This window comes from Rhinopithecus roxellana, chromosome 15, assembly GCF_007565055.1.
Source record: "Rhinopithecus roxellana isolate Shanxi Qingling chromosome 15, ASM756505v1, whole genome shotgun sequence".
In the NCBI taxonomy this organism is placed as follows: domain Eukaryota; kingdom Metazoa; phylum Chordata; class Mammalia; order Primates; family Cercopithecidae; genus Rhinopithecus; species Rhinopithecus roxellana.
In genome coordinates, this window is record NC_044563.1 from 117,447,670 (window position 1) to 117,468,814 (window position 21,145).

Below are 21,145 nucleotides of genomic sequence, written 5' to 3' on the forward strand. Positions count from 1 at the left end.
GCAGTGGCAGTCACAGATCACTGCAGCCTTGAACTCCTGGGCTAGAGCGATCCTCCCATCTCAGCCTCCCAAGTAGCTGGGACTACAAGTGCGTACCACCATGCCTGGCTAATTTTTTTTTTTTTTTTTTTTTTTTTTTTGTAAAGGTAGGGTCTCGCTATGTTGACCAGGCAGATCTCAAACTCCTGGGCTCAAGTTAGCCTCTTGCCTCGGCCTCCCAAAGTGCTGAGATTACAGGCGTGAGTCACTGTGCCTAGCTTATGTTATTCTTAATTCTTGCATAATATTCTAGTTTATTTCATCTTGCTCCCAGTGATACAGTAGGTTAAGTCCAATCAGGAGACAGAAAACCACACAGTAATTTGAAAATTTTAATAAAGGGAGTTATCAACTAGGAGCAAGTGACTGACTATAGAAGGGGTAGAAAGTGTTACATATTACAGGAACAGCATATATAGGGAGTAGTCACTACTGCTAGGGCTGAGGCAAAGTACCCAAAGGAAGCAATAAATTTGGAATAGTCCCGTCCCCTCCAGGGCTGAGATCCAAAACATGTTGGAGGAGTTGTGGACATGACCAACTGGACGGTAGTGGTCTAATGAGCTGCTGCAGGCTAATGCTGGCAATGGGTGCTGGTGGAACTCACTGGAAAATTGTCTCAGTGACACAGGTGTGGAAGCAGTCTGCAGTGGAGCCACTGATACTTGACAGGGTGAGTGCCACTAGAAGTCCCCACACATGCCATTGGCAGCCTTGAACAGAATCAGGAATAGACACACACTGGAACTAGGAAGAGAAAGCCCTTCCTCTTGTAGTATCCTCCGAAGGCCCTCTACTGACAAAATGTTAGCATTCCACTAACAAGGAAGAAATGCTTAAAGGGCCCAGCTTCATTATGGTAGAGCAAGCAATAAATGGTGGATTTGGAACTAAAAGGCAATAAATAACTGGCATAATGTACATTCAGATTTTTTCCCAATTTTTATCACCATAAACAATGCTGTGATTGTTAAAATTTCTGGCCCCAGGCTTGTGGTAGTGCCACGGAGATGGCAGGAGCTGGAGGTGGAGCAGGAACTTGCAGTGAAGGTGGAGAGCGCCCACTGCACATCCATCCTACCCTTGGCCAGCAGAATGGATGGTGGGGCCTGGGGCCTGAAGACAACTCCCTGACCACTGAAGCTTTTTGTGGCAGTAGGCATGGGTGTGATGGATGGCAAGACAGGGCTGTTCCAAGGTCTGAGCCTCCAACTGATGTGATCCCTCTCCTTTGTAATGGGGGCAGCAGGAAGGTTTTCCCTCCAGATGAAAACAAGCAGGTTTCCAATAAGGACGGATATGAAGACTTCTCTGAAGCAAGCAGTGAAGGAGACCTCCTAGGGGATGATGATGCAGTGTGTGTCCTGTATGTTGGCCCACCGCCTGCATGCCATCTCAATGTGCTGCATGGTCTAATTTGTGGGATGGGAGGTCAAGTACAGTGGTGTGCTGAGCTCCACTGAGAAGATTTTCAAAGAGGAAGGGCTGCTGGGATTCTTTGTTGGCTTGATCCTTCATCTCCTGGGTGAAGTAGTTTTCTTGTGAGGCTATAACCTGCTGGCCCACTTTTATCAATGACTGCAGGGCCCATTGAAAATAATACACTGAGAATAGATAAGGCTCAAGGACAGTATCTCTAGCTAGTTGCACTTTCAATGAACTCCAGTAGTCAAGGACAGTATCTTTAGTTGAACTTTTAATGAACTCTAGTAGGCGCCAAGAAGGCAGACAAAATAAGAAAGAACTTAAGAGACAAGGAACTAAGCAGTAGGTTATATCTGGGTGCAGAAAGTTTGTTTTGCACTGTGTTATTTTTGCTGACGTGGAATTTATGGAGTATAAATAAAGTGAGGCGGAGGCTCTAGGCGCGGCCACCATGTTCTCTGTTTGTCTTTGTCTCTTGTGTCTGTTCATTCTCCACCACCCCCGGCACGGGCCTCAATAAATGACTACCTGGTAGATGACAGCATGAGTGACACCTAGGGGGGCTGAGAAATGACCAGAATTGGGGTTCCCAGTTAGGCCAGGCCCTGTCCATCCAGAGCTACATCAAGTTTGTGATGGAGATTGCAGTGAGCATGCTGACCTCCCCTTTCCTGCTGGTTGGCAGCCTCATGGCTGTGAACAACTGTGGGCCGCAGGCTGGGCTCTCGCCTTACTCACTGGTGTTCAAATCCTGGATTTACTGCTGTAAGAAGAGCAGGGCCAGCTCTTATGAGGCTCCAGCCTGCTTTTCCACCAAGTGTCATCAGGATCATGCTTTGACCTGGAGCAACCTGAGTCATCTTCAAAAAAAACACGCTGTCTCAACCTGGCCCCATGGGTGAGGCCTGATTATCTCAGGACACCTGCAAGATGACTCCAACACAGCAACAACCAGATGTGCTCCAGCCCAGCTGGGCTTCAGTTTCCATATTTGTCATGTGTTTGTCCAGATGTGGGGTCAGATGGGGGTGGGGCTGCACCCTGGGGATTAGATCACCTGCCAAACCTGGGGGAGGTGGGGGCTAGGTAGGGAATTGGCAGAATCCCCATACTTCCCAGATTTGCTGAGTCTGCCTTGTTCAGAGGGCCAGAGAATGGCTTTTGGAGGCCCAGATTGGATGGGGAAAGGCTAACCAGGTCAGATCCCACCCCTGTCCAACCCCCTAGTTGGTCCAGCTCCTATCTTGCAGCTCACTGAAAGCACCATTCTTCTGCACAAGGCCACTATCATGTTTCAGCCTGTGCTAGGAGGCAAATGTTAGGCTCTGCCTTTATTTTTCTCAATACTTCTTTTGATACAAGGGCAGTACCTTCCTCTGAATAGGCAATCATGTGATTAGTCAGAATGTGTCCCCCTCATCTAATGTTCATGTATTTACTGGTGATGCCTTGTGTGCAGGATAAATACCCAGAGGTTAGGCAGATCAGTGACTGTAGTCCTACCTAATTTAAAAGTCCATAAGGCCAGGCGTGGTGGCTCACGCCTATAATCCCAGCACTTTGGGAGGCTGAAGTGGGTGGATCACTTGAGGTCAGGAGTTTGAGACCAGACTGGTCAACATATAGTGAAATGCCATGTCTACTAAAAATATGAAAAAGATCAGCTGGGCGTGGTGGTGGGCACCTATAATCCCAGCTACTCGGGAGGCTGAGGCAGGAGAATCTTGTGAACCCAGGAGGTAGAGGTTGCAGTGAGTTGAGATTACACCACTGCACTCCAGCCTGGGTGGCACAGTGGGACTCCGTCTCAAAAAAAAAAAAGTTGATGGTAAGATTTGACCCTATCTCCTGCAAATAAATGTATTGGTGGTGAAATAATTTTTTTTTCTAACAAATTTCTAATCATGGCCAATTTTTTTCTTGTTAACCAGGGAAGCAAAAAGATGACAAGAAAGTATGCAAAGTTCAGGCTGGGCGCAGGGGCTCACACCTGTAATCCCAGCACTTTGGGAGACAGAGGTGGGTGAATCACCTGAAGTCAGAAATTCTAGACCAGCCTGGCCAACATGGCAAAACCCCATCTCTACTAAAAATACAAAAATTAGCCAGGCGTGGTAGTGCATGCCTGTAATCCCAGTTACTCGGGAGGCTGAGGTTGCAGCGAGCCAAGATTGTGCCACTGCATTCCAGCCTGGGTAACAAAGGAAACTCTGCCTCAAAAAAAAAAAAAAAAAAAAAAAAAGAGCATGCAAATTTAGACACAGTAAGAAAATGCAGAGGCTGTATAAAATCCTTACAGGCCCAGTGTAGTGGCTTAGGCCTGTCATCTCAGCACTCTGGGAGGAGGAGGCAGGAGGATCACCTGAGGCCAGGAGTTCCAGCTCAGCCTGGCAAATATGGGGAAACCCTGTCTCTACTAAACATACAAAAAATAGCCGGGCATGGTGGCAGGCGCCTGTAATCCCAGCTACTTGGGAGGCGGAGGCATGAGAATCGCTGGAACCTGGGAGGTGGAGGTTGAAATGAGCAGAGACTGCAGCACTGCACTCCAGCCTGGGCGACAGTGGAGACTCTATCTCAAAAAATAATGATATAAAATAAAATAAAATAAAATAAAATAAAATAAAATAAAATAAAATAAAATCCTTACAAAAAGAATTAGCTTAAGAAAAATTGCAGTTTTAATTCACAAGGTCATAAAAACATAGGTTGTTACAAAGGATATTTGAGGATGACCTGAGATGCAAAATTGCTGTCAGTGAACACAACAGTTAAGTTCCATACATTTAAGAAGTATATGATAGGCTGGGTGTGGTGGCTCACGCCTGTAATCCTAGCACTTTGGGAGGCAGAGGTGGGTGGATAACCTGACATCAGGAGTTTGAAACCAGCCTGACCAACATGGTGAAACCCTGCCTCTACTAAAAATTCAAAAATTAGCCGGGCGTATTGGTACACACCTGTAATCTCAGCTTCTTGGGAGGCTAAAACAGGAGAATCATTTGAGCCCAGGAGGCAGAGGTTGCAGTGAGCTAAGATCGTGCCACTGCACTCTAGCCAGGGTAACAGAGCAAGACTCCATCTCAAAAAAAAAAAAAAGGGGGTATGTAAGAATATATATATGTGTGATGTTTGGAATAACAAGGTTTCGTCCCCTAACAATATGTCTCATAGGGCCAATAATCATGAAAGCAACAAAGGGTATAAATAGAGATCAGAGGTAGAGCACCAAAAACACAAGTTCTAATTTTAGACAAGACATTTTTGTGTTTTTTCTAAAACTTACAAAGATGCAGCATATGTTTGGGACATTTCCCCCCTTTTAACATTATTAACATCTTTGTACATATATCCTGAGTACTTTTATTTCTGTAAGACAGATTCCCAACGTGGCATTATAGGATCAAAGGTCTACAAGACTACTCTGCCCAAAGGTTGTAGCAAATTATGCTCCCACCAACGATGCCTGGGGTCTAGAACACTTCAGTAAATCTACAAACATTCCAGAAATTGGACACAAAACAAACTGTATACGTGACTATGTATACAGGGGCAGGTCTATATCTTCAATAATTACACTATTCAATAATTATACTAGGCACTGGGAATATAGAGATGAATGAGATTCAACCCCTATTTGCCAGGGCCTTACAGTATTTGAGGACAGAAAGAGGAGTGGAAATGGAGGTAGACAGGTACAACAGTATAATAAAATACTCCTGGCAGGTAAGGCATGAGGCAAGGAAGAACACAATGTACTTGGGGAAGAGTGAATGTTTCAATCTAATTGGATTATAGGATCTAACAGCACCAGTTTCAGGAGATGAGGGTAGCCTGGTGGTCAGGATGGAAGTCAAGGGAGAGGCTTTAAAAAAAAAAGCCAATGTCTGTACTATACAGCCTTTCTCTTGTAACTGCATAGCAATATAGGCACATAATTCAGACTTCTGTAGACTTTTTTTTTTTGATGGAATCTCACTCTGTTGCCCAGGCTAGAATGCAGTGGCAAGATTTCGGCTCACTGCAACCTCCGCCTCCCAGATTCAAGCAATTCTCCCTGCCTCAGCCTCCTAAATAGCTGAGATTACAGGTGCCTGCCACCATGTCCCGCTAATTTTTGTATTTTTAGCAAAGATGAGGTTTCGCCATTTTGGCCAGGCTGGTCTTGAACTCCTGACCTCAGGTGATATGCCCGCCTGGGCGTTCCAACATCCTGGGATTACAGGCATGAGCCACCACACCTGGCTGGTTTCCTAGACTATTATTAATCACAAAGTGTCATCACAATTTCACACACAGTGAGAGGCAGTATAACACACAGCTTAGGAAGATAGTCTTTGACATCATCTTCTGCAGTAACTTAACCTTAGTCTTTGGTTTTCCAATCTGTAAAATGGAGACAATTATACACATATCCTATATTTCACATTTAAGTTCTTTTGAAATAGGTGTGTTAAAGTCAGTATGTGTTTAATTTTGTAGTCTTCTTCTCCCCCCAAAAGCTATCATTAATATATCTCTTATTCAACAGAATCTCAGAAACATGGAAAATAGGTAATATAACAATAAACCACAGTTTTCTTATCAGTAAAACTGAGGTAATAATTCTATCCAGGTCATAGGGTCTTAGGAAGATGAATAGAGTTAAAGCACATAAAACTCTTAGCAATGTACCCTTCACAAAGGAAACACTACTCACACATACACACACATTCACTCACACTCTATCTGGCATAAAGTGTGTATAGTGACTAGACCAGAAGAGAATTGAAGGTTTGGCTGGAAAGCCTCTTCCATAAAAGACTCTTTCATAAAAGATGGAACAATCTTGCCCTGGCCTTGCTGCTAATGGGTATTTTTTTCCTTATAACACGGATTTCTGGCAGGATCTATTAGAACTTGCAGCCCCTGGCAGTTCTGTTTCAAGGTTGGTTAGATCTGGCTGAGATGCACTTAACAGCCCTTCTAACAACTTTTCTCTGTAATCTTCCTCCTACGTTGTCTTCTGGCCTACTCTTGCCCCATACTGCTGCCTCTTCACAACACCGCAGAGTTACTAATATTTTTTTAAAACTCAGTCACATCATGTCACTGTTCTGTTCGAAACCTCCCAGTGGCTTTCTCTTTCTCCCAGATTAAAAGCCTGAGAAAGGAAGAGGCAGGCCCTGACATCTGAGAGCTGGTCTGACACAGCTAGACTTCAGGGTTGTTAGAAGCTGGACTGATGCTCACAGCTTGGCCCAGTTATTCTTCTGTGGGACATAATCTCACAGAACACCAACATGAGACAAGTTCAGTCAGACTAAAAAAAGTGAGACACAATGAGGCCATTTCAAAATTTTGTCTAAGAGACAGAGCAAGGTCACTGCAAGCCATGAAATATAAAAATGTTCTTCTCTATTATGAGTGACTGCTGCTTCTTTACCAAGTATAGCTTTATCTGCATTCTAGTCTGTCCATCTTACAGACAATACTGATTCAGATAGTCTCAGAAACGTCCCTGCTTTCTGACAGCACCCAATCCAGGGTGAAGCCTGGCTTTCTTGAGCCCTCCTGCAAATCGCCCACATTCTGTAATAAGTTCTCTCTCTCACCAAGCTGTCCCAATGGTTCTCCACAGCACCTGCTTCCTCACTGCAAGAACTATTAATAATGAACTCAACTTGTTTAAGTACAGGTGTGTTCCTGATGGTCTCTGGCTGGAGGGCATGGACAGGCCACAATCCTTACAATTGTCTACAAAGCCCCACGTGGTTCTTGGATTTCATCGCCCATCAGAATCATCTGGAAGACTTGTTAAAAGAGAACTGCTGGTCCCCAACCCCAGAGTCTGTGATTGAATAAAGCTGGGGTGAGGTCTTAGACTCTGCACTTCTTTTTTTTTTTGAGACGGAGTCTGGCCCTGTGGCCCAGGCTGGAGTGCAGTGGCGCCATCTCGGCTCACTGCAAGCTCCGCCTCCTGGTTTCACGCCATTCTCCTGCCTCAGCCTCCTGAGTAGCTGGGACTACAGGCGCCTGTCAACACGCCCGGCTAATTTTCTGTATTTTTAGTACGGGCGAGGTTTCACTGTGTTAGTCATGATGGTCTCGATCTCCTGACCTCGTGATCCGCCCGCCTTGGCCTCCCAAAGTGCTGGAATGACAGGCGTGAACCACCGCGCCCGGCAGACCCTGCACTTCCAACAACTCCCAGAATCTGAGGCTGCAGGTCTGGAGATCACACTAAAAGACTCACTTCTCTAAACCATTTGTTCCTCCCTCTTGTTTCCCTAACTTAGCCTCCTTGTCTCTACTCCTGTCTTACTTCATTCTACTCCAGCCACACTGGCCTTCTTGCTGTGTTGAGCCTCCCTCTGCACATGCCTGTCTTAGGCTTCTGCTTTGTCTGCACTCTGATTCGTAACACTTACTCCCTCACCCCTCAGAACTACCCCAATCTCCTTACCCTTTTATGAATTTATTCTCCACAACACATAATCAACCTTCTGACACGCTGAATAATTTACTTATTACATTTATTGTTTTGCTCTCCCTCTGCTAATAAAGGAATGACACCCTTAAGACAGCAGCTATCTGAGTGTATTTTGTTCACCGCTGTATCCTGAGACCTGGAAAAGTAGCTGGCAAGTAGTAGATGCTCAATAAATACTTTCTGAATGAATGTTCCTTCCAGCTTTTCAGCTGCTTCTCCTGAGTCAGGGCAACGCTCCCTTCAGATCTTCCTATAAATACAATCTCCCTCCTATACGCCCAACCTCTTGACAATTACAATATCCAGCTCCTGACTTTTCGCTTCAGTGGCTCATGCCAGGGATACAGGGAAGGTAAGTCAGTCACGGGTCAAGGAGACCAAATAATACCAGAAAATTACTGTACCCTGCATCTCTTCTTCGCCCACCTTCTCCAAATCACCTTATTCACCCACCTCCCTCCTCTCGTTTTCCAACTTTTTCGTTCACCTGGCTGTCTCCTCTCTTTGACCACCAACATTGTTATGGCACCCCTAAAAATATTAAAAAACAAACCCTCGCCCCGTGCTGCGCCACCCTGATGCTGTGGCTCCGCTTCTCCGACAAGGATCCTCCTGACTTTGTTTCTCCTTTCTACTCCCTGAAATTTTGCTTCTGAAACTCCATTACCGCCTCCTTCCTAAATTCAACTGCAATTTTTCGGTCTTGCTCTTTCCTGATACACTGCGGAATTTAATACATCTGTCTGGAAACTCTTCAAGAACACCGCGTGTTGCTTCTACCTCCTTTAGAGATTCTACTCCGGTCCTTCCTAGTCTTCTCTTCATAAGTGTCCCCAAGTTTCCTTCCAGGAAGATGGGTCGTGGTTTCCTTGACACCAACGCATTTCTGGCCGTGCCCTCGTCACTTGCCCACTCCGGGGTCAAGAAGCAGGTACCTCGGATTCCGGGCGCAGCCGGGGCTGAACCCGTGCTTTGAATGCGGGTGGAGTTTTCAGTCTGGGAAGAGGCGGAGCCTTGGACCGCAGGGAAGTTTGGTCCTCAGCGGCTTCCGTCCTGCAGCAAGTCCGGAACAAGGCCCGGAGGCTGGGGTCGTGGGATCTGGCTCGGGACGGGGCTGGAGATGGAGTTCGACTGCGAGGGCCTGAGACGGCAGCTTGGCAAGGTGCGGGCAGTCCGCAGGGCCAGGTCTGGGTCCTCAGGGTCTTGAGGGGGGGGTTCCTCTGCCTTTGGCCAGGTTGCCTCCGTTTTGCGTTTCCCGGCTTGTAGTGGGGCTTGGAGCGGGGGCAGCTGGCTATGGGGAGCGGCCCCAGGGTGCCTGAGGGGACCTGGATTCTGATTTCTCCCGCAACTCCGAGGTTTCCCAACCTCCACCTGGTGCGAGCCCTCCTCATACCCCCAGCTTCACTGACTTCAAACAGCTCGCAGCACACGCCTAACCACGCCTTTCTGTCTGCTGAAATGGTCTGCCTTTTTTTTCTTTTTTCTTGAATTGCAAAGCTCATCCTTTGTAAGACCCAACTCAGTTACTCCCTGGAAGATTGAATCAACCCTTCTGTTTTCAAAGATATCGATTATCACATTGTGGAGTAATTATGTATTTACAAACCTTACTCTTGCTGTGAGCCCCTTTGACTGCAAAGATTGTGCTTTTGTATTCCCTTCATCTAGCGACTGTGTTTGACAACAACATAAGTACTGAATAACTGTTCTGTGAATGAAAGAACTGAGTAGATTTAGGGATGAAGACAGAGCTTGAAGGCCCTGGAGAGATCTTAATGTTGGAAGGTTGGGGAGTAGGCGGGCCGACCTAGAAATCTGACCTATATTTCCGAGACCTGACTAGCCTGAGTTTCCGGTGTACAATCTGAGGAAATCACCACCAATTTTCTAGTTAAGAAAACTAGTTTTCACCAGTTTCCTAGTTAAGGTTTTTGTTTGTTTGTTTGTTTTTTTCTTTGACAGAGTCTTGCTCTGTCGCCCAGGCTGGAGTGCAGTGGCGCGATCTCGGCTCACTGCAACCTCCACCTCCCAGGTTCAAGCCGATTCTCGTGCCTCAGCCTCCCAAGTAGCTGGGACTACAGGCGCGCGCCACCATGCCTGGCTAATTTTTGTATTTTAGTAGAGATGGATTTTTCCCCATGTTGGCCAGTCTGGTCTTGAACTCCTGACCTCAAGTGATCCACCCGCCTGAGCCTCCCAAAGTGGTGGAATTACAGGTATGAACCACCGTACCCGGCCTTAAGTAATTCTTAATGCGTCTTAAGACTTCCTAATGCGGAAACCATAGTTTGTGCCATTTTTGTTAACTTGCTTCTTTCCTTGTTGGGGCAGTTTACATATCCGTGGGAGGTTTTGAAGCCCTAAGATTGAAATTGTTTATATAAGTGACTTGAAGGAATTTATCTACTGCGACAGGTGCAGATCTTGTAGGAAGAGAAGTATCGTAATGCTTAGGATTACTACGCTTTCTGTCTCCTCTTCAGAGCACATGAAATTAAAAGAACCATTCAAGTTTTTTTTTTTTTTTTTTTTTTTTTTTTTTTTTTTTTTTTTTTTTTTTAGGGACGGAGTCTTGCTCTGTCGCCCTGGGCTGGAGTGCAGTGGCCGGATCTCAGCTCACTGCAAGCTCCGCCTCCCGGGTTTACGCCATTCTCCCGCCTCAGCCTCCCGAGTAGCTGGGACTACAGGCGCCCGCCACCTCGCCCGGCTATTTTTTTTGTATTTTTAGTAGAGACGGGGTTTCACCGTGTTAGCCAGGATGGTCTCGATCTCCTGACCTCCGTGATCCGCCCGTCTCGGCCTCCCAAAGTGCTGGGATTACAGGCCTGAGCCACCGCGCCCGGCCAGAACCATTCAAGTTTTAATGTGCAGAGGATGATGGATTGTCCGATGGGAAGAATTGTTCAAGTTAAGATTCAAGCATAGAACATATTTTTGGTGGAACTGGAATGAAGGAAAAGAAGAGAGACAATGGTTTTTTCAAGGGTGAGAGTAGAATAGTAGAGGACTTTCTTTTTTCCGTCAGTGCATAGCATAGAGTCTGGCACATAGATAACTACTTCTTCTTTCTTCCTTCTTTCTTCTTTCTTCCTCTTCTTTCTTCCTCTTCCTGTTCTTCCTCTTCTTCTTCTTCCTCCTCCTCTTCCTCCTCCTCTTCTTCCTCTTCTTCTTCTTCGACGGAGTCTCGCTCTGTCAGCCAGGCTGGAGTGCAGTGGCGCGATCTCTGCTCACTGCAATCCCCGCCTTCTGGGTTCAAGCTATTCTGGGTCCTGGCTAATTTTTTTTTTTTTTTTTTTTTTGTATTTTTAGTAGAGATGAGGTTTCATCATATTGGCCAGGCTGGGGTAGCTTATTATTAATAAGTATTTGTTGGCCGTATAAATTAAGGAAACCAATCAGAAACAAGTCAGTCCAGCAAATATTTGAGGTTCCCTGACCATTCATTGCAGTAGGTAAATAATATCATTTAATATCTAGAAATAGTTTTAATCTGGGCACCGTTACTCATGCCTGTAGTCCCCACTAATTGAGAGGCTGAGGCAGGAGAACAGCTTGAGCCCTGGAGTTTGAGTATGCAGAGAGCTATGATTGTGTCACTGCTTGCCAGCCTGGGAGATAGGACGAGACCCTGTCTCTAAACATAGAAATAAATTTAAGGCCAGGCGCCGTGGCTCATGCCTGTAATCCCAACACTTTGGGAGGCCGAGGCATGTGGGTCACCTGAGGCCAGGAGTTCGAGATCAGCCTGTCCAACATGGTGAAACCCCATCTCTACTAAAAATACAAAAAAATAAGCCAGGCATGGTGGCACACACCTGTAATCCCACCTACTTGGGAGGCTGAAGCAGGAGAATCGCTTGAACCTGAGAGGCAGAGTTTGCAGTAACCCCAGGTTGTGCCACTGCACTCCAGCCTGGGCAACAGAGGGAGACTCCATCTCAAAAAAATAAAAAATAAATGAATTTAAAATTTTTAAAAACTTAAGAAATAATTTTGTTGTGGAAAAATCGATGGAGAAATGATCAGTACATTAAAAAATTAAGCAACTACGGAGAAAGTAAAAAATCTTATTAAATAGATATCCCAATTTCGTAGATGTGAAGATTGTCAGTTCTCCCCAAATTGATCTATAGGGTCAATGCAGTTCTTGGAAACTTCAAACTGATTCTAAAATTCATGTAGAAGAGCAGAAGGCCAAGGATAACCTTGACATTACTATGGAAAAAGAATAGATATGAGGGCTGGGCGTGGTGTGGCTCATGCCTGTAATCCCAGCACTTGGGAGGCTGAGGTGGGTGGGTCACTTGAGGTCAGGAGTTCGAGACCAGCCTGGCCAACATGGTGAAACCTCCTGTCCACTAAAAGATATAAAAATTGGGCGTGGTGGTGGGCACCTGTAGCCCCAGCCACTTGGGAGGCTGAGGCAGGAGAATCGCTTGAACCCAGGAGGCAGAGGTTGCAGTGAGCTGAGAATGCACCACTGCGCCCCAGCCTGAGCCACAGAGCAATACTCTGTCTCAAAAAAAAAAAAAAAGAAGAAGAAGAAAGAAAGAATAGATGATAGATTTGAGGACTTGCTCTACCAAATATCAGTACTGGCAAGTAAAATTTAGTGTGGCATTGGTGTGGAATAGACTAACCAGTGAAACAGACTAAAGGCCTAGAATCGTAGTCATACATGTTTGAAAATGCAATATAAAACAGAAGACATTGCAGATAACTGGCGAAAGGAGAATGCAGAGAAAAGTGAATATCCACATGGGAAAAATGAAATTGTACCTTGTATTCCTACCTTACACCAAACATAAAAATTTCCAGTGGATTAAAGACCTAAATGTAAAAGACAACTTTAAAACCTAAAAATATAAATGGTATAGGCTCAGAATATGCAAACCGTTTTAAAATAATACACAAGTAAGAGACAAATCCAACTATATTAAAATTAAGAACAGAAGACACTGTGAAGAAGGTGAAGAGGCAGCCAGGTACGGTGGCTCACACCTGTAATCTCAGAACTTTGGGAGGCCAAGACAAACAGATCTGTTGAGTCCAGTAGTTATGGCAAGACCCTATCTCAGTTTTTTAAAAAAGAAAGTGAAGAGGCAAGATACAAACTTAGAGAAGCTATCTGTAGCACACATAACTGACAAAGTGTTGATATCTAAAATATATAAAGCATGCCTACAAATCAATATTAAAACCAATAAATAGGCCAGGCGTGGTGGCACACACCCATAATCCCAGCACTTTGGGAGACTGAGGTGGACAGATCACAAGGTCAGGAATTCGAGACCAGCCTGGCCAACATAATGAAACCCTGTCTCTACTAAAAATACAAAAATTAGCTGCGCATGGTGGCTTGTGCCTGTAGTCCCAGCTACTCAGGAGGCTGAGGCAGGAGAATCACTTGAACCTGGGAGGTGGAGGTTGTGGTGAACCGAGATCATGCCACTGCACTCCAGCCTGGGCAACAGAGTGAGACTCCGTTTCAAAAAAACAGAAAACAAACAAACAGTAAATAGAGAATTGGGCAAAATATATAAATGAGCATTTTTTAAAAACAGGAACAAAATCACTAATCACATTTCAATTGTTAGTAGCCACATGTGGTTTGTGGCTATCATATTGGACAATATATATATAGATTATTTCCATTATGGCAGGAAGCTTTGTCATACAGTTCTGTATCGTAAGTGGGTGGGTCAATTCACCAGTACTTATTATTCTTCAAAAAGTGTGTGCTTTTTCTTTTTTTAAAAAAAGATAGAGTCTTGCTGTATCTCCCAGGCTGGAGTACAATGGCACTATCATAGCTTACTGCAGCCTCAAACTCTTGGGCTCAAGTGATTCTCCTGTCTCAGCTTCTGGAGGTAGCTAGGACCACAGGTAACATCACCACATCTGGCCAATTTTTATTTTTATTTTTGTAGAGGCAGTGTCTTGCTATGTTGCCCAGGCTGGTCTCGAACTGCTGACCTCAAGTGATCCTCCGTCCTTGACTGTCCAAAAAGCTGGGATTACAGATGTGAGCCACCATGCCCAGCCACATAAGTATATTCCTTCATTTATATTAAGTGTTACATTTAGAGAAATTACCACATAAGTATATTCCTTCATTTATATTAAGTGTTACATTTAGAGAAATTACCTAGTTCCCTAATTCCTATTTTCTGCTCCTCCAGCTGAGTTATGTCAGAGAGGCAACTTAACCTAGATTTGCTCACTCATAAAATGCTAATACGGCGGTGGCTCATACCTGTAATCTCAACACTTTGGGAGGCTGAGGCAGGCGGATCACCTGAAGTCAGGAGTTCAAGATCAGCCTGACCAACATGGAGAAACCTCGTCTCTACTAAAAATACAAAATTAGCTGGGTGTGGTGGTGCATACCTGTAATCCCAGCTACTTGGGAGGCTGAGGCAGGAGAATCACTTGAAGCTGGGAGGTGGAGGTTGCGGTGAGCCAAGATTGCGCCATTGCACTCCAGCCTGAGCAACAAGAGTGAAACTCCGTCTCAAAAAAAAAAAAAAAAAGTAATACTGGACTTGTTCTATAAGATTCCTTCCTGCTAAAAATTTCTTTGATACTACAAAGTATTATTATTCTTCAGTGTGTCCTACATTTGAGCAAAGTCATATAAGAATACTCTTGAAATATCAGTCTTCTGGGCCAAGTGCGGTGGCTCATGCCTGTAATCCCAGCACTTTGGGAGGCCGAGGCAGGTGGATCACCTGAGGTCAAGAGTTCTTGGCCAACATGATAAAACCCCATCTCCACTAAAAATACAAAAAAGCCAGACATGGTGGCTGGTGCCTGTAATCCCAGCTACTTGGGAGGCTCAGGCAGGAGAATTGCTTGAACCCAGGAGGCGGAGGTTGCAGTGAGCCAAAATAGCACCACTGCACTCCAGCCTGGGCAACAAGAGTGAAACTCAGTTAAAAAAAAAAAAAAAAAAAAACTGGGCATGATGGCTCACATCTGTAATCCCAGCACTTTGGGAGGCCGAGGCAGATGGCTCACTTAAGCTCAGGAGTTCGAGACCAGCCTGGCCAACTTGGTGAAACCCAGTTTCTAGTAAAGATAAAAATTAGCCAGGTGTGGTGGTGCGCACCTGTAATCCCAGCTACTCAAGAGGCTGAGGCAGGAGAATTGCTTGAACCCGGGAGATGGAGGTTACAGTGAGCCGAGTTCATGCCATTGCACTGCACTCTGGGTGACAGGGTGAGACTGCCTCTCAGAAAAAAGAGAAAAGAAATATCAGTCTTCTGAATACACTGTAGTACAGCAGGCAAATTTAAAATTTTATTAAACTCAATTTTTCAGTCTTAATAATTTTTATAACCATATTTAGAATCTCTTGGATCACTTTCTTCTTTAGTGAAGTACTTGTACCCTTTAAGCACATGGCACTGCTTGAGGCACATTTCTTGAGAGAATGTTATGCAGAATTTTTAGTGGTGAGGACCAGTATGAAATCTGTCTTAATATTACACTAAGAAGATACGCTGTTTAATATGTAGTGAAAATAAGGCTGGGTGTGGTGGCTCACACCTGTAATCCCAGCACTTTGGGAGGGTGAAGCAGGTAGATCCCTTGAGCCCAAGAGTTCAAGACTAGCCTTGGCAACATGGTGAAACCCCATCTCTATGAAAAATACCAAAACATTATCCAGGCATGGTGGCACACACCTGATTGTGCCACTGCACTCCAGCCTGGGTGACATAGTGAGACCCTGTCTCCAAAAAAAAAAAAAAAGTTAATATTTTCCTTGGGACAGATAAAATAGGTCCTTTTTGGCAAGGTAGGGGGGTGTCAAAACAAAACAACAAATGAAATATTTAATAGTAACATTTGGGTTTTTAAGTCCCGAGAAGAGTGCTTTTGCTGCCTTTGAGAAACTTGTGTAGCAGTTTTGCAATTAAATCAATTCTAGTGTAGCCTTATATAGCTATTAATAATCATGTTCTCCAGTGATTTTAAGGATGTAAAAAATGGTGGAAAATGAAGCAAATTTTATTTGTTGATAATATGTATATTCCAGGTGACAACAATGCAGCCTTTTGTACATTTGTGTAGTGTTTGGAGTTGAGGTGACTTCATTCAGTTTTGTTTACACTGAATCATGGGCACTGAATCTAGGACTCACTTTGCCCAGCAGACTAAACAAGTCTGTTTTAGTTAATGCTAATCATTTCTTGGTTTTGATGCTCAATGCTGTGGATCATATTTACTTTCTATGTCTACTCTACTCATATAAATCTGCCTATTTCCTAACTCCTATCCAAAAAAATTATCAAAGGCATACCCTGTACTAAGTACTGTGAAGAGATAGAACAATGAGTGAAAGACGGTTCCTGCTCTCGAGTTGTTTATAGTTAGACTTCTCTTCTAGCAAATTCTTCCCCATCTTAGAATGACCTTCCCTTTTCCCCCTAATTTTCTTTTTTTTTTTTTTTGGGACAGAGTCTGGCTCTGTCGCTAGAGTGCAGCGAGGTGATCCCAGCTTACTGCAACCTCCACCTCCCCGGTTCAAATGATTCTCCTGCCTCAGCCTCCCGAGTAGCTGGGATTACAGGTGCATGCCACCACGCCTGGCTAATTTTTGTATTTTTCGTTGAGACAGGATTTCACCATGTTGGCCAGTCTGTTCTCGAACTCCTGACCTCAAGTGATTTGCCTGCCTTGGCCTCCCAGTGTGCTGGGATTACAGGTTTAACCACTAATCTTCTATACCATTCTAGATTCTAGGCTGAAATGTGGATTCAACTTCTCCAGAGGCCTTTCTGTAACTTAGATGTTCTTTGTGTCAATTTGTAGTTTCCTGCCTATACTTACTGTTGTATACATATTTTGTTTATTATCTCACTTTTACGTATGTTAATTGTAAGACCTTCATACACACCTGTTGAAGTTGGTAGGCAGTAGAGCTATATCTTTTTTTTTTTTTTTTGAGATGGAGTTTCGCTCTTGTTGCCCAGGCTGGAGTGCAGTGGCACGATCTTGGCTCACTGCAACCTCCGCCTCCTGGGTTTAAGTTATTCTCCTGCCTTAGCCTCGCAAGTAGCTGGGATTACAGGCATCTGCCACCACACCCAGCTAATTTTGTATTTTTAGTGGAGATGGGGTTTCACCATGTTGGTCAGGCTAGTCTTGAACTCCTGACTTCAGGTGATCCACCCACCTTAGCTTCCCAAAGTGCTGGGATTACAGGCATGAGCCACCGCGCCCGGCAAGCTGTATCTTTTTTGCAGGCAAACAGCTTAAGGCTCTGAGAGAGGAAACAGGATCCACTAGCAATCCTCTTCCATTTTCTCCCAAACTCCCACAATCCACCAGTCTACTTTGTGTTTCTATGTATTTGCCGGTTCAGGATATTGCATATACATGGAATCATAAAATATGTAGCCTTTGTGTCTCATTTCTTTTATTTTTAATTTTTCTTTTTTTTTTTTGTCTGGGAAGCACAGGCTCTGGCCAAGACCAGAGGCAGGCACTTCCTAAGTCTGTTTTCTTTCACTTAGCATAGCATTTTTAAGGTTCATCCATGTTGTAGCATGTATTAGCACTTTATTCCTTTTTGTGGTTGAATATTTCATTTTATGGATATGCCACATTTTATTTATCCATTCATTAGTTAATGGACATTTGGACTGTTTTCACTTTTTGGCTAGTATTAACAATGCTGGTATGAACAGTCGTATACAAGTTTTTGTGTAGATACCTGTTTTCATTTTTCTTGGGTGTATACCGAGAAGTGGAATTGCTCAGTCATGTGGTAACCCTGACTCTGTGTTGAATCTTTTGAAGAACTACCAGGCTGTTTCCCAAAGCAGCTGCATCATTTTGCCACTGGCAGTGGTATATGTGTGAGAGTTCTGATTTCTTTACATCCTCTCCAACACTTGTTATTTTCTCCTTTTGGTTATAGCCTGTCTTTTGATTATAGTATGAATCCACCAGCTGGTTTGTTCTTTTTCCTGATTGTTTTGGTTATTCTGGGTCCCTTGAATTTCCATATGAATTTTAGAGTCTGTACATCTTTGCCAAAAAAAAAAAAGGGGCAGCTGGGCTTTTGATAGGGACTGTGTTGAATCTGTTGAGGAAAATTGTCATCTTAACAATACTATCTTCAAATCCATGAACAAGGGATGCTTTCCATTTACTTTGCTCTATTTTATTTTTTTCAATAATGTTCTGTAGTTTTCAGAGTCGAAGTTTTGTACCCTGTTACATTTATTCCTAAATATTTTATTCTTTTTGATGCCATTGTAAAAGGAACTGTTGTCTCAAATACATTTTCAGAATGGTAAACTCTTAATATACTTATTTTCTTTCATTTAAACCTCACCACAGCGTAAAAGGTAAGTATTATTTATTTTTGTAGATGAGAAAATAAGCTTAAATAATTTAAATGATTTTGCCCACAAGACAACCAAGTTAGTATCTCTGAGAAGACATCTGGATAAATGAAGAGGCAGTTCACACACCTGACTACAAAACCTTGCATGATTTTGTTTTCCATTTGAAACCCAGCAAGCAGTGCCAGGAAGGTGGGAGGGGAAAGTCGAGGTGTCTCAAGTGAATGAGTCATACCAAAAAGACAGTTGGATCTTGAATGGTGGTGAGAGGGGTGATTCATTCTGCCTTCTCTCTCTGGAGGTATTTAGAGGCAGTTTGATTTAGAGATTAAAGACCCTGGTCCTGGATTTGAGCTCCGGCTTCACTATTTAACTTGCTATTGGACTCAGCAAGTTACTTTGATTCTCTAGCTTTCGTTTTCTTCTGCTGCTGCTATAGAGCAGTTGTAAAGTCCTCCCTACCTCGTAGGGGTGTTGTTAAAAAGATTAAATCAAATACCATTCAAGTTTGTAAAGCTCAGAGCTCAGGGCCTAGTACACGGTAAATTGTCAGTTAAATGTTAACTGCAGGCCAGGCGTGGTAGCTCACTCCTGTAACCACAGCACTTTGAGAGGCCGAGGCCCGTGGATCACGAAGTCAGGAGTTTGAGACCAGCCTGACCAACATGGCGAAACCCTGCCTCTACTAAAAGTACAAAAAATTAGCCAGGCGTGGTGGCACATGCCTGTAATCCCAGCAACTCGGGAGGCTGAGGCAGGAGAATCGCTTAAACCCAGGAGATGGAGGTTGCAGTGAGCCGAGATCCCACCACTGCATTCCAACCTGGGCAACAGAGCGATACTCTGTCTCAAAAAAAAAAAAAAGTTAACTGCAATTATTCTTTTATAAGCTTTATTCTTACTCCATGCTTATTTTTCTCTTTTCAGTACAAGTTCAGGGACCTAACTGTGGAAGAACTAAAGAATGTAAATGTATTTTTCCCACATTTCAAATATTCCATGGACACCTATGGTAAGAATCATATCCTCTCGTTTAAATGCTGCATTATTTGAACTACTAATTTTTGGTCCTAAAGAGCTGCAAAATTGTAATTTCTTGTTTTCTCTTTTATATTCTGATTTTCAGCTATACTTTATAAACTGCAATTTCTGAGAAAGCTTAAATTAATACAGTGTATCTTGTATTAGTTTTCTATTGCTGCTGTAACAAACTACCACAAACTTAGTGGCTTTAAAAAACACACATTTACTGTGTTATAATTCTGTAGGGCAAGAAGTCCAACACAAATTTCTATAGCTTAGAAAGTGAACTAGAGGTTTGACTTGGCTAAAATCCAGCTGTCAACTGCCTTTGTTTCTGGAGGCTCTGGGAGATAATCTGTTTCCTTGCTTTTTTCAGTTTCTAGAGGTCACCCACATTCTTGGGCTCTTGGTCTCCTTTCTGTGTCTTCAAAGCCAGCAGTGTTGCATGTCTCTAACCATTCTTCTGTAATCAAATCGCCCTCTGACCACAGGTGGGAAAGATTCTCTGCTTTTTTTTTTTTTTTTTTTTTTTTTTTTGAGACAGAGTCTCGCTCTGTCGCCCAGGCTCAAGTGTAGTGGCGCAGTCTCAGCTCACTGCAAGCTCCGCCTCCCGGGTTCACGCCATTCTCCTGCCTCAGCCTCCCGAGTAGCTGGGACTACAGGTGCCCGCCACCATGCCCAGCTAATTTTTGTATATTTAGTAGAGACGGGGTTTCACCTTGTTAGCCAGGATGGTCTCAATCTCCTGACCTCGTGATCCACCCGCCTCAGCCTCCCAAAGTGCTGGGATTATAGGTGTGAGCCATCACATTCGGCCAGATTCTCTACTTTTAAGGACCAATGTGATTAGATTTGACCCATCCCAGTAATACAGGATAATTTCTTCATCTCAGACTCCTTAATTTTTTTAAGATTAGCCAAGTGATCAGAGTCACTAATCACATCTAAAAAGTCCCTTTGCCAAGTAAGGTGACATATTCACAGGTTCCACGGGTTGGATATGGACATCCTTGGAGGACCTTATTCCGCCTATCATATATATGGTTGATTCTAAATTATTAACAGTTTTAGTTATCCTGTTCACTTAATAGTAAGAATTTAGTTATCTAAGAAATATTTTACTTTATTCTTTTTTTTTTTTTTGAGACAGAGTCTTGCTCTGTTGCCCAGGCTGGAGTGCAGTGGCACGATCTCAGCTCACTGCAATCTCTGCCCCCTAGGTTTGAGCAATTCTCCTGCTTCAGCCTTCCGAGTAGCTGGGATTACAGGCATGCACCACCACTCCTGGCTAATTTTTGTGTTTTTAGTAGAGATGGGGTTTCGCCATGTTGGCCAGGCTGGTCTCAAACTCCTGACCTCAGGATGATCCTCCTGCCTCTGCCTCCCAAAGTGTTGGGATTACAGGTGTGAGCCACCCCTCCCGGTCTATTAGCTTTCAAAAATTTCTGACTACAGCCTACAGTTGGAAGTATATTTTATATCATGATCCCATATGCACATAACTAAATACTGTGTCCACTTTGACATTATCTGTTCCATCCCATTTTTAAAATTTTAATTTAATTAATTAATTAATTAATTTTGAGATAGAGCCTCATTCTGTTGCCCAGGCTGGAGTACAGTGGTGTGATCCCAGCTTACTGCAACCTCTGCCTCATGGGTTGAAGCAATTCTCCTGCCTCAGCCTCCTGAGTAGCTAGAATTATAGATGCATGCCACCACGCCCAGATAATTTTTATATTTTTAGTAAAGTTGGGGTTTTGCTATGTTGGCCAGGCTGGTCTCAATATCCTGGCCTCAAGTGATCTGCTCGCCTTGGCCTCCCAAA

The 21,145-nt window shown here is 43.9% G+C and overlaps 1 protein-coding gene across 8 annotated transcripts in view; it reads left to right on the forward strand.

The window, feature by feature from the left end:
- The first annotated feature begins 8,967 nt into the window (after positions 1–8,967).
- The window catches only part of UEVLD (UEV and lactate/malate dehyrogenase domains), a 75,679-nt gene continuing 63,501 nt past the window's right edge, over positions 8,968–21,145 (forward strand). For 4 of the 8 annotated variants that reach the window (XM_010370176.2, XM_030917624.1, XM_030917623.1 and 1 more), the window contains exons 1-2: positions 8,968–9,098; positions 19,222–19,306. In XM_010370176.2, coding sequence (XP_010368478.1) covers positions 9,057–9,098; positions 19,222–19,306 — 127 coding nt within the window. In that variant the 5' untranslated portion in view covers positions 8,968–9,056. Of the gene's footprint in view, positions 9,099–13,945; positions 13,988–19,221; positions 19,307–21,145 lie in introns of those variants that run through there. The other 4 variants (XM_010370179.2, XM_030917625.1, XM_010370178.2 and 1 more) reach the window with 3 other exon arrangements.